Source organism: Oreochromis aureus, linkage group 8, assembly GCF_013358895.1.
Source record: "Oreochromis aureus strain Israel breed Guangdong linkage group 8, ZZ_aureus, whole genome shotgun sequence".
Classification (NCBI taxonomy): domain Eukaryota; kingdom Metazoa; phylum Chordata; class Actinopteri; order Cichliformes; family Cichlidae; genus Oreochromis; species Oreochromis aureus.
Genome location: NC_052949.1, coordinates 30400908 through 30414527, shown reverse-complemented (window position 1 = coordinate 30414527; position 13620 = coordinate 30400908). Strand labels below are relative to the sequence as shown.

General features: G+C 43.8%; 1 protein-coding gene across 1 annotated transcript; it reads right to left on the bottom strand.

Moving 5' to 3' along the window:
* Positions 1-458: 458 nt before the first annotated feature.
* Positions 459-9605, bottom strand: naglu (N-acetylglucosaminidase, alpha). Its single transcript, XM_031739519.2, has 6 exons — positions 9073-9605; positions 6052-6199; positions 5320-5466; positions 5095-5180; positions 2757-3013; positions 459-2562 (listed from the first exon to the last, which is right to left on the bottom strand). The coding sequence occupies exons 1-6, from the start codon at positions 9483-9485 to the stop codon at positions 1358-1360; spliced, it is 2256 nt and encodes a 751-aa protein (XP_031595379.1). The 5' UTR covers positions 9486-9605; the 3' UTR covers positions 459-1357.
* Positions 9606-13620: the final 4015 nt, after the last annotated feature.

Here is a 13620-nt window from a genome sequence, read left to right as displayed (position 1 = left end):
GGTGTGGCTGGGCTAGCCGGAGTGTCTTAAAGAAGTATCCACACGCCACGACCTGGGGGGGGGGGGATTATGTAACAGAGTGGAGAGATAGTCTCCATATGATAGAGAACTGCACATTTCAGAGATATTTTAAAGATGCCTCCATTAATGAGGAATGTTATTAAAGGTTTCACGTAGCTTCTAAAATACACACAAAGTATTTTTCGGACAGGGTTCAATTTTTAAGTTATGCTCCATTTTAAATGCTTTCTCTCTTAAGTCCACTGGTTTTTAAATGTTCATAAAGGCAGAGTACCGTGCCCAAGCTTGCAGCTCACGTCCTGCTACTTTGTGCTGGACTGTTTCTGGGGCACCTTTGCACAGGCTGAGTCCTGTGATCTACGGTTCGAGGGGTCAGTTCTGATCAATGTGATGAACACAATTGTATTTCTGAGAAAGTAACTGATTCACATGACATGTCAAAATCTGACAGGTGTTTATTTTGATATAAAAATATATTTTTGAATCAGAATAATCATTCAGACAAGAATACATGAGCTTGTCAGCTTTATCGTTCATTGCTAAATACAAATTCATCTGTTTGGAAAACCTTTATGGATTATCACTACGTTTAACTGAACATGTTAGGCAGGAGCTCTAAATACAGGAGAAGGTTGTTAAACAGTGTCTGAAGCAACCAAACAGTTTGATAAGTAGGACACTGGCCTCATGTTCTGCCTTTACTTAATGTCAGGTCTATAAAACATATTCTCGTCTCTCATTTCGTTTAGAAAAAACAACAAGAAAAAAGATGACAATATCCAAATTAACTTCAGACTAATGCAAAACAGAGTCACTTTCTAAAAACAGCATATTATTCACAAGTAGAGTTTTCTAGAAGGTCCTTGAGTTTACCAGAAGTGCGCACTTAAAGTTTAACATGTCCAATATTTGCTTTCTGTGCAACTAAAGATGGAGATCAGACTACTTCCTTGCTACATTTAGCCACTAACAGTAGCGGGACACTGACGTGCACATTTCAGGTACACAGCAGGTTTGTAAGCCACTTTTATGCATGCAGACTGGATTGAACATATCCAGACTTTCTACAATTGAACTGCAGATTGGAGATTCTGATCAGTCTTCTCGAATTAATCTGAAATGGTGAATATGTGCATTTCTTAACATGTGAAACATTTTCCTTAAGATCTGTTCAGACAAAACCACCTGTTGCTGATTTCACTGTGTGGGCAAAAAACAGATTGTTCCTGTAAACCCAAGCAGTTCGTTCGGGGGACGGCCGAGGACAACTGAAAGTGGACGAACACATTCTTCAAGCTGTTACTTGCAAGTTTTTCAAAAATGTACTCTCTGCTCACTATAGCCTGTTTAGGGCCTGCGGATAGTACTTGAGGAAGATCCTATAAGCAATCTCGTACGTGTCTCCCTGAGGTTTGGTCGGGTACTTTCTGCCATTGTAAATGAATCCTTTTTCTATTTGGAATACCGCCTGGTTGAAGGCAGCCTGCTTGAAGGGTTGTCCGCTGTTCAGGCATTCCACCAACGTTTGGACAAACAGGCCCCATCGCTGGGCATAGTAGTCCTCCATGAGCCCCCCCCACTCTTTGCTGGCATAGTCCAGGATCTCACCACTGGGACCCCAGAGAGTGATCTGGTTTCTGGCATTCATGTCATAGAGCTGCGCCTCCTTGTCATCCACGGCGAGGGACCGAGCTCGCTCCAGCCACGCCCCCAACAGGAAGTTTCGGTTGCTACTCAGCAAACGATTGAGCTCCGGCAAGAGGTCATAGACTAGCACACCACCTGCAGTCAGCAACTCTGACAGGTTTTGCTTCTTGAAAGCATCTGCAATATCTCGATAAAAGGACGTAGTCAGTACTTGTAGCACCTCCCGTGTCACATCCACAAGATCGTATCTGAATGTCTCTTTGGACATAAGAGAAGGAGCTGCATCCATGATGAGTTTCCAAGCTTTGTACAAGTCAGCGGGGTCATACCAAAGCCCAGTGTTCATTTGAAAGGATGGTCTGCGGACCAGTGGGCTGTGGTTGTGGTTTCGGTAGTGTGGGTCAGTGCAGTTGTAAATGCTGGCAAACAGGAGCCTCCATGCAGTAGTCAGGCTCTCTTGTGTATTTCCATAGCGACGTATGGCATAGAGCGACACCCACTTGGCCAAGTTGACTGGCTCTTTGCGCCAAGCCAGCTCACTCATCAGTTCATACGTCACAGGATTCTGCTCAATGCCTTCTGGTGTCATGCCTATGCCTACTAAGGTGGAGTTTGGGAAATGCAAGGCTTTAAAAGGGCCTGAATTGATGCTCTCAACCGTACCAAACAGCCCACTGTTGCCCCCAAAGTTCTGCAACATACACCAAATGAAAGGCTGCCCATAGAAAGACTCTGTGTAGGAGAAGATTGGCTCGGTCTCTGCAAACAGGTCCAGCACAATCATCCGCCCAAGGGGCACTCCGTGTAGTAGGGCCTGAATCTGGGCTGGTTTCCAGAACGCTGCATCGCTGAAAAACAGCCAACCTTGCATCAGCCAGACTGCCTGCGGATCAACTGGAGAGAAAAACATTTGGATAAGGCTGAGACAATAGAACAGTTCTTGAACATGGCTCAAAATCAGCAGGGAGCTTGAGCAAGCTGTCTGTGCAAGAAAGTTGTACAACAGGTCATTGGTGGGCCAACAAACTAGGGCAATTATTGTACTTGGACCCAGAAATTGTCACGGTTCAGACAGCTGATTCACTCACCTGCTGTCATTGAGGCAAAGACAGAGCGACTGACTGCAGACAGGTAGGCGGGGTCAGAGGAGGGTGGAGTCATTTCATTGAAGGTGTCAGTGCTGTAAATGTGATCCGTCCCAAATTGCTTCAGCACTTGGGACAGATACAGGGAACCAATGTGGTGGAAAAGGGGGTCTTGTGGGTCTAAGACAAGCGAACATGAGTAGCTGCAGTTGAAATGAGACCACGGCCCCAATCTGGTTACCCTGGCCTCTGGATACAGCCTGAAACACAAGCAAGCAGCAATACAAACTCTACATTCACAGAATGGTTACATGAAATAAATTTGGCAGACACAGAGACGCAGTTTGCTGCTTTTAATACAGGACAGAAACTAACAAACCAATTCAAACAGTTCTGACTACCAGGAAAAGTAATTAAAGCGTTTCTGGTTTTAAATTCTAAAACGGAGATTAACAAGACAAAAACAGTGCAGATAAAAATAATTGGAAAAAGGCAGCTTCATCAGTAAAGGCAAGCATGTTATAAGAATGCCTGAGCTTTCTCATATCTACATCTTGGGCAGCCAGATTTGACACATTTCAGTATCATTTTTGAATAATACAGATTGTGCTGGGACAAACGACAGATCCAACATGGATCCAGATGGGATGATTTGGGAAATCAGATCTACTGCGACTCCGTTTTGGATCCATCGTGCTGTGTAAGTGGACTAACCCGGGCACGCTTTGATGATCTGTTATGGAGCCTACCATACTGTGTGGCAGTATGGTTCTGTGGTCTGGTTCTTTTGATCAGTGGAAAATATCCAGAGTTTCAGAATCGTTGCCGCTTTTGATGAAATGTAATTATTTAATTCCAACATGAAATGCTCAAAAACAGACCGAGAAACTTAATCTTTGTAAGAGATGGTGGTATAGTGGGTTTAAAACAGGCTAGCTGAGATGAAGACGAGAGTTCATTAAATGCTACTCCTAATATTCCTAACTTTACTAGTAACAAAGGAACTCTTCACATTTGGCAAGTGAAAGCCATTTGAAGGGTATGGGAGTAGGTAGAGCAACATAGCAACAAGCACAGCAACCTCACTGGGAAAGGTTACAGAGCTTTGATTAGCAGCTAGCTTTCATTTTAACCAAGGTAAATGGACTGGTACTTGTAGCGCCTTTCTACTGAACTTGAGCACTCAAAGAACTTTTTTTCTCCCATCTGGTCACAAATACATTCACACAGTGTTTCTATCTTTAGTTAACGTTTATCTAACACTCACACAGACAGGATTCAGCATCTCACCCAAGAATCACTTGATACGGGAGGAGCCTGAGATCGACCCACCAACCTGTGGATTAGTATGTGACCCGCTCTACCACCTGGGCCATAGTCACCCAGGTAGCGGCCTGTTAGTAACTTTTATTGCAATGATCAATGTCTTCTGGGTTTTGGTGCCAAATGACTGTCTCGGGATATTTGCATAACATGTTTCATTGGCTAGCAGCTACATTTGTGTGTTTGAATAAACACACATGTGCTCTGATTGGCTGGCACTTCCAAAGTTAAACAGCATGAGCAAAGCAGACCAACAGATCCATAGTTCAGTTTGGCAGCTCGTGACGTCACTCCAACCAAAGTGAATGAGAAGCGAGCGTGTCAAAGCCTGAAATGCATCCATGTGAAACCTGCCTCACAACATCCTCAGAGCTTTCTCCACCTCAGGTCGAGATCACTGCGTTTCCTTATATGTGGCACTACCAGCATGCGTATGGTGGTAAGCACAAAACTGGCAGCTGCGCATGTTAGATAAACGTGATGGTAATGTTGCATGTGTACTTACTTCTTTCACAAGGTAAGAATAAGACTCAGTGATCAGTTTGTCAGAAGGACAGTAACAGCATACATGAACTAGATTTAACTACATTCAAGTACAAATTAGTGATACTTGGTCTTCTTGATAATATTTCACTACATGTAACAGTAACATCATTAACACACAGGCAGACTGCATTGCTCATTATTAAATTAACTGGTCAAGTTGATGGTTAGTAGTTGCAGAACCTGCAGAACTTCTCACTCCTGTCGACACTTTGTGTTCAGCTGGGAGTTGTTCTGAAAGTGCTATATAAATAAATTGCTTGCTTGCCCCACTCTAGTCCCAACGCTGTAACGACAGATACAGCATTACATATCTGTAAGAAAAAATAAATACCTGCAGCCAATCATACTGGTTTATATAATATTTAATGCTAGCACTGGTTTGGCTGTAAGTACCTATAAGACTAAAGTTTGCTGTGGCACAGAGCAGAAAATGATGTGTGAAAATGCTGAGAAACAAACAAAGAAGAGTGACCTGAGGATTCCTTTGGGGATGTTTCCAGAGAAGGCTGGCAGCACAGGAATCATGCCAAAGGATCTCATCCGCTCTAAAATCTTAAACTGGAAAAAGTGAGGAAAAAGTGATGTGAGATGACTGGGCCCACAGCAGCATCTCAGCGTACATTCAACTTGGTTTAAAAACAAATGGCTTTGGTCCATTGACATGTTGCTGTATTGAGCTGTGTTGAGGTTTTATTACTTGAAGGAAGAGCTGGTTCACGTGCCAGGACTGCGGCAGAGGTCCAGCAAACTTGAACAAGTTTGCCATACGGTTCCAGGCAAGGAACGCCGGGCCGGAGAAGAACTCTTCTATCTCTGACTGGTTTAACCCAAGAGCACGGTAAACCTAAAAACAACAAGAGCAGCTGCTAAACACGCACAGTCGGCATTTTGCATCCATCCATCCATTCGCTTCCACTTATCCTTTTCAGGGTCGCGGGGGCGCTGGAGCCTATCCCAGCTGTCATAGGGCGAGAGGCGGGGTACACCCTGGACAGGTCGCCAGTCTGTCACAGGGCTAACACACAGAGACCGACAACATTCGCATTCACACCTATGGGCAATTTGGATTGATCAATTAACCTATCCACACTAACTGCATGTCTTTGGACGGTGGGAGGAAGCCGGAGATCCTGGGGAGAACCCACGCAAACACGGGGAGAACATGCAAACTCCACACAGAAAGACCCCGGCCTGATGGTGGAATTGAACTCAGGACCTTCTTGCTGTGAGGCAACAGTGCTTCTTATCATACTGGCTTCTGGCTGAGCCTGTTCTCCTCCAACTGTAACTTCTTCCCGTACTGCTCAGAGAATTATGCCAACCAGCTGTTTAACATACTACAGAATTGAAGTCCAAAACCTGATCTAGTCCTGATTCATATCATTGCAAGAGCTGCAGAAAAAACAGCTGAACTTTCAGACTTCCTTACCTCCTGCCACAGGGCTTCTTGGCCAGTGAAAGCCAGCGGCAGATTGATTCCATTCAGTGCCATCCAATCAATCTCTCTCTCCCATCTCGGCCAGTCCCACCACACGGAGGAATAACTAAAGGTGCAGACGTTCTGATAGTACCGGAATCTAGATACAAATAAACAAATATGGTGGCTTATTAATGCATTTTATTTAATACAGAAATATAATATATATGTAGTTTAATGTTTAGTATAATGTTGTGATTGATAGTTTGCAGTGTTATTGCTGTATTAGAACTGTTTCTTTTTCAATACCCTGTAAAGCCACACTATTCCTGCTTTATACATATGATGGCTGAGCTCTATATCATGTTTTAAAGACATGATGATAAAAACAGTATGTGTTACATTAGACATTTCATCAGTAAAACTGTAATACTATTTATATCTGTCCTCAAAATATACTCTAAATCACACAGCCCGGTCCCCTCCATCACTCTGCACCTCTAGCTCTCCTCACACTCAAAGTTCTCCAGCAGAATGAAGGGAGGCACCGAAGTCTGAAGGTGTGCATCAGCTTAACGCTGCAAGTGCATCGTTGCAGTGGTTGACAGTGGTGATCTGTTGAAAAAAAAACACATGGAGAAAAAGGTGGCTGCAAACTGTTGTGTTTCTGTGACTGCCTGGCTGTCCTACAAAGCAGGATTTGGAGCTATCCAGGTAACCTCAGGGTTAAAACTGGGTAATACATCCTAATAGGCTAGAGCAGGGGTGGGCAATCTCAGTCCACGAGGGCCGGTGTCCCTGCAGGTTTTAGATCTCACCTTGGGTCAACACACCTGAATCACATGATTAGTTTGTTACCAGGCCTCTGGAGAACTTCAGGACATGTTGAGGAGCTAATTTAGCCATTTAAATCAGCTGTGTTGGTTCGAGGACACATCTAAAACCTGCAGGGACACCGGCCCTCGTGGACTGAGATTGCCCACCCCTGGGCTAGAGCCTATCGCCTATTAGGGTGAGAGGCAGGGTACACCCTGGACAGGTCTGTCCCTGTCTTGAACCCGGGCCCTTTCAGCATATAGGTGTCCTGTGAGGTACACCAGTGACCCGGCGACTTTAACAACAGGAACACCTTTTAATACAAAGGTCCATACAGTCCAGACCTAATCAGCATCATTCACTGTCATTCCTTCAGCTGTACTGTTTGTGAGCGGTTGGATTCAAAGCCACTCTTTGACACATGAAGTGTTACATTTGTTTCAACTTTTTGGAGTGACTGCACCGTTTGCTCAACATGTGACCTGATGAGTCTTAAGTACAGAGTTACAACACCAACATATAATAAACTTTTCATATAATTCAATTTTATTTACAGGGCACCTAATCACAACAAGGTGCTTAAATATAGCACTGAAGTTTAAACAGGAACATTAAACAGAAAAACACATGTCATAAATAAAGCTACAACACTTGAGACAAGTGAGAGTGGGTGTAGACACTCCCTGTATGATGCTGAAGGATTACACACTGCTCCCCACAACTATGTTACAGACATGAGCAAAACAAACTGAACCACACATGCTGCCGATTGTTCAGCCCAGCCACTCTGCACATGACATAGCTGCAGTGAGCTGATGCGGGTCTAATGCACAACAGACAACTGAAAGGAAGAGTCCTTTAAAGGGCCTGGCGGCCGTACAAGCGCTCACAGAAAACAATGACAAATGTGTGACAACGCTCCATTTCTCATGCATCCGGGTCTTGTTGGGTTGCGGGCAGCGAGGCTGAGAATCATATGCCCCGCCCCCAAATACTGTCGTCATTTTATTCAAATATGGACAGTACCCCGGCATCGTCCTGTGTGTAGTTTGAACCTGTCACAAAAGCACTTGATGTGCAATTGCTCTTAGGTGACGGACAACTATAGGAACCGTCGATTATCGTGATGCCATCGGGGGCTGTGACTGCAACAGGAACAGGTCCACTCTGTGGTGAAGAGTTCTCGGGAACTACTGAGAGGAGCTGGCAAACATCACGGGTGTGAAGTGGATTTGGTGGGAAAACAGCATTTTGCTTAGTTCGGTAAAAGTAAACTGTAATTTAATTTGACAGCAGGAGTTCTTTACAGCACCGGAGCAGCCTGGGGTGCTCTGTAACATCATCAGCAGTGAACCTCCGAACCATTGCTATCTGTGACTACATGGAGCTTAAACCTGAACAGGAAAATGTGACATGAAATGTATGAGGGTTTTTTTAATCCAAGTTTTAAATATATAGTGAATTAAAAATGTAAAAACACTAGTAAAGTAAAAGGTGGACAACAAATAAAGAACTGACAGACTGAGATTTGTTTACCTTCCTGTTACATGTTAATGGAGCTGCGACACTATGAGTGCAGCGGCCTAAAAGCTCTGTCTCCCTCTGTAAGGACCAGGCCATTATTTTGGGAAAACTAAAAATATTGAAGTCACGTAGCCAATGACCTGTGAATGCCATAATGTTTTATAGCTTATACTCTCACTATACTCACAAAACACACACTTCCTGGAGTGAGACAGAAACATTTTGAGCCCATTCAAATATAACCTTTAAAATAAGAATTCTTTTAAAATGCATGTTTTTTTGTAGTTGTGGTCGCTTTGTTTTCCTTTTGTTTTCCTTTGTTTGTTTGTTGCATTTTTTAACATGTTCAAAATAAAGATTCAATTCAATGCATGTAGCAGATATTGCCCACACTTCAAGTTCTGGGGGGTCTAAAAGCATTACAGCTGATCCGATGTCTGTGTGGGGAGCACACACACACTTTCTTTCCTCCTGTTGTTTGCTGTATGTGATCAGGAAGTGTCAGTTTGTTGTCTCTGACATGGAAATGAAACGTGAGCTGCTCACAGTTTGGACACGCAGTCTGACCAGGCGAAGCAGTCAGACTTTGACACCAACATCTGCCTTTGTTTGTCAGGACTCTGCGCATTAAACAGTTCACAGGTCTCTTCTAAGCCTGCAGAAACCTTTGTGAGGACGGTGCGCGTCACTGACCTGTGCGGGGTGCTGATGCGCAGGACGCCGGTGAGCTTTGGCAAAGGTCTGGGCAGATCCAGCTGATTCCCGGACCAGGAAACGTGGCAGTTGCAAAAATACTTCAAATAATTATAAATCCCGGAGGCCACGGCCACCCCGGTGCTGCCTGTGGCGACGACCCTGTTGTTTTTGGTGGACCTGAGCTCGCACACGTCCAGGCTGTCGTTGGAGAGGCTCCCGTTGACTGACACGATGAACTCGGCCGATCTGTTCCCCAGCAGCCGCCTCAGCAGCTCGGTCACCGCTCTGCCCTGCGCTCGGTCGCTGGCTCTCGGTCTGATGTGGTCCAGAGAAGGAAACCTGCAGCGTGCGCTTACACACAGGCTCCAGACGAGCAACAGAGCCAAACAGCAGCCGCTTCCGCCTGACATTTTGAGCCCTGTCCACGGGAGACACTTTCCCACCGTTGCATAAGTTTAAAAACCAGTTTATTTGTCTATTTGCGGAGAACCAGGAAGAGTTGCTTTACCAAAAGCCTGCTGGCCAATCAGAGAAAGCGCTGCGGCCTCTGTTGACTGTCAGCCAATCGGCGAGTGTTGTTTCCCTAAAGCTTTTTGGCATGTGATCAGTTTGTCACATGACAGTAAACTTAGAGAAGTGTTGTGCGAGTTACTGTTAAACTGCAAATAAAGGAGCTACAGAGCCAGTGTTACCGACAGCACCGACGCTTTAAACACAGCTCAGCAGAATCACAGACTTTATTAATCCCAGAGCTGTCATAGCAGCAAATATACAACAAACATCAAGCACTCATATAAAATCAATGGAGAAACAAAGATATGATGGGTAAATAGATGAATATAGAGATATAAATATAAGAGGACTAGTATGTGTGCAAATATATGTCGTGGTGTACAAAGTGACAGGGGGCACTGAGGTGTGATCAGTTCTGTTCCACATGTGTGGATCTGACCCAAGTGGATGAATTGAAGAGTCTGACAGCAGCAGAAGGAGCAACGTCCTGTAACGTTGCCTCAGACAGCCGGGTTGAAGGAACCTGTTGCTGAAACTGCTCTTCAGATTGTCCAGTGTGTTATGGAGGGGGTGGGAGTCCCTGTCCATGATTACCAGCAGTCCTGCCAGCATTCTGTCACTGACCACCTCCTCCAGGGTGGAGAGCTTCATGCCAACAACAGACTCGGCCCTCCAGATGAGTTTGTTCAGTCTGTTTGTGTCCTTTGCTTTGATGCCTGCAACCCAGCACGCCACAGCAAAGAAGATGGTGCTGGCAACAGACTGATAAAACATATAGAGCAGCTGCTGCATCATGCAGGGAAGAGCAGCGTGTTGTGATTTATGAGCTGAATCATCATAAATGTGTACATCCTGAACACTGAGTTTTACTTTCCATAATAATTAGTCAACACAATAAAACGTGCTTCAGCTTTTCATGCAAACTACTGCAAAACAAAAAAAAACAGCATTTTTGAATCATAGTGCAGAGGCAGTTAAACTTCTGCAATACTGATCTGGTCAGCAGAGGGGGGCAACAACAGGTGGACTGATGACACAACCCCAAAACACTAATGATGTAACAGGTGGAGGCCTGACACGTTTCCCCTCCTCATCTTTTCTGACATAAATAAATAATCACTAGTTTTGGATTTAGCTAGATGTGTTTTTCACAGATGAAGACGTTCACCCTGCCCACATGTGACAGACGCAAAAGGGTCTGTGGAGAACATTAACCTGCATGTAACGTCGGTCAGCACCACTGGTTTGGTAGTGGGTCAGTGATGGTCTGGGGGCGCATATCCACGGAGACCTCTACAGGCAACGACTGGCCTGGCTACAGACACCTCGGGGACATCACGTTGCTGTCTATCCAACACCAGCAGGTTGCACCTCATACTGTCCAGGAGCTCAGTGGGCCCAGGGATATTTCAGCAAAATAGTCCACATCATCAGTTTTTCACTTTTCTTTTCAGGATGTCTTTGAATTCTCTCTGTAGATTCATCATTTTTATTTCCATCAGTCATAGCCAGTCTGCATCAGCATCATTTTTTTCCCATTGAGATCTGATGTATTGTCAACATGTTCCTTTCATTTTTTTGAGCAGTGTATTTAGAGACTGGGTTTTTTGGAGACCCACATTTATAAATGTGGCTGATTTCCTGCCTCTGTTCAGTACATCAGGACTTGGTAGGGTAGCTCAAATAACTCAAAAGATATCAACCAAAAAGTCCATTACAGAGGACATAAATGAACAGGCTGGGTCTCAGCGGGCTCCAGCACTTTGGGTCAGCTTCTGTTTTAAATGTGTTATGTAAATAAAACAGAGTAATAACAAATGGTTTTTCTATTCAGACAATTTTCATAATTTCTGTTTGAGGTATATTTATTTAGTGGGCTTAATATCTGAGTGCATGAATATAGTCTAAATGTAATCAAGTAGAGGTCGTGGTCTTTGACTCAAGTTCAAACACAACAGAATCATTTCTTTCCACAGAGTAAGTTGATCCATATTTGACCATAATATCTTTCAGAACTTGAGCTGCCAGCTAGTGTTGTTGTCTTTTTTAGTAAAATTCAGCTGGTTGAAGTCTTAGCTAGTTAATACTAGGAGGCTAACATATGCTGATTAGCTTATGAAACAAGCTTAACTTTATCAACCACCAGAAGGCTAACACTCAGTTTCTGATCACTGTTCAAAGGTTTGTTATCATCTGGTCACACAGCCATCAATGATTCTCCAGTGTTGTGTTTGACTTCAGCTCATTGTTTACTTGTTGTTTACTTACTGACAGACACACATGGACAGCTCAACTCTGAAAGAGAAAACAAGGTCAGACTTGAAGTCGTCCATTTAAAAAGAAAGAAGTTGTACGAACTCTGGAGAAGATCAAAATAAACTCACCTTACTTGTGGAGGTGAATAGAGGGCGTGTCAGGCACTCAGGAGCCAATCAGGAGAGGGAGAGAGGTTACAGAGGTAAGGCATGGATGAGTAAGTAAAAAAGGAGTCTTTACTACGATCACTGTCACCTCAAATATGACTCATATCCCATAGTTTTCCTTTCTCTCATCATGACTGATGTAACAAAAAGTGAAAAGATTCAGAGTTTGGGGATAACTCGGACTTGGGGACGAGCACAGCATCGGTCTTACCTGAAAATACTGATTGTTGTGCAGAGATGACTTTTGATCCCAAAAGCAGGTCGAGCTGCCACAACGTGTCACTATGACCGTAACACAAGTACACACAAACAGCTAACCACACACATCCACAAACACTTGTGCAACATCAGGGAATCTCTTGGTGAACTGAGTCATTTGACTTGTTGCAGCTGGTCAGAATCAGTTCAGTATTTTTTAAAGTTTCCATAAATTTCCTCCAACAAAAGCAAATCCTGTCCGATGGTCAGCAGGAGACGATGGAGGAGCTGCTGTTGTTGCTGAGTGCCGGTGACTGAAGGTAACGAGGCTACAGGTTCGAATTGACTTCACATACTTTGTACTTTTAGTGCTGCGTAAAATAAATGACAGTAAGAAGAAGTGTCAGTAACATGTTTTCTCACTTTACAAGCTACCACTTTAAATTTTTATCTCCACTTAATTTTTTTTTATTAGAATCAATAAAGAAACAAAAAATGTCCATCAGACTCAAACAAACACAAAAAGGACATAATGATGTACTTCAAATGCTGAACACTGACAGTACAACATAGAAAGCTTATCAAAGGTTTAACAGAGAAAATGTACCGTTTGAAGCAAAACATTGAAATTTGAGCGTCTGCAAACAGCAGGCAAAGAAATCCTGGCAGCCTTGAACTAACCCTCTGTAGTGCCGTATTTTCCGCACTTAAAAAGCCTTTAATTTTCTCAAAAATCGACAAGTGTGCCTTATATCACTCTGACCGGTGCTCCGAGTATCATTCTGGGTGAAGATCAAGACACTTACGGTGGAGGCTTCAATGCAAAACAGTTCTTTGTAGGAGACCTGACAGATCTGGGACAAGGAGATCTGTGTGACGTCAGCTCTTATATGCAGGGTCACTCCTTCACTCCTGGAAACCTGGTCAACTGGAAAAACCTGCAGTATCTCATAAATGGCACTGTGTATGTGGAAGACAGTGACTTTGGTACCCTGTCCTGTTAAGAGTGCATTCAGACTGCACAGACGTGCTGTACAGTGACTGAAATCCAACCAACCCCTCGCGCCCTGTGTCAGGCTGGTACCCCGCCTCTCACCCCGCTGGGACAAAAACCCTGATACCTGGAAGAGGACGGATGGACTGAAATCTGTCATCAAACTGCTTTTCATCAGTTACCAAGAAGTGACGTGTCCTTTAAAAAGCAGTGTAACATTTCTAAATAAAACACGGCATGATTAAATATGACTTTCTTCCTATCTTTGCATTATCATAGATTAAATTATTTCTGTTTCTGTGTAGCTTAAAGTTCCATTGAGAGGTGGAATATTAAACAGACATTGTATTGATTAATCAATAATCATGATCCAATACTACAAAGTACTGAATATAAATCTGAAAAGGGTCTACATAA

Bases quoted from the DNA above. Each gene is read 5' to 3' on its own strand.
- naglu (XM_031739519.2), bottom strand. From the start codon at position 9,485: ATGTCAGGCGGAAGCGGCTGCTGTTTGGCTCTGTTGCTCGTCTGGAGC. The intron at 5,467-6,051 runs GTAAGGAAGTCT...TGTTGTTTTTAG, and splicing joins AAGAAGCCCTGTGGCAGGAG to GTTTACCGTGCTCTTGGGTT. The intron at 5,181-5,319 runs GTAATAAAACCT...CACTTTTTCCAG, and splicing joins TGAACCAGCTCTTCCTTCAA to TTTAAGATTTTAGAGCGGAT.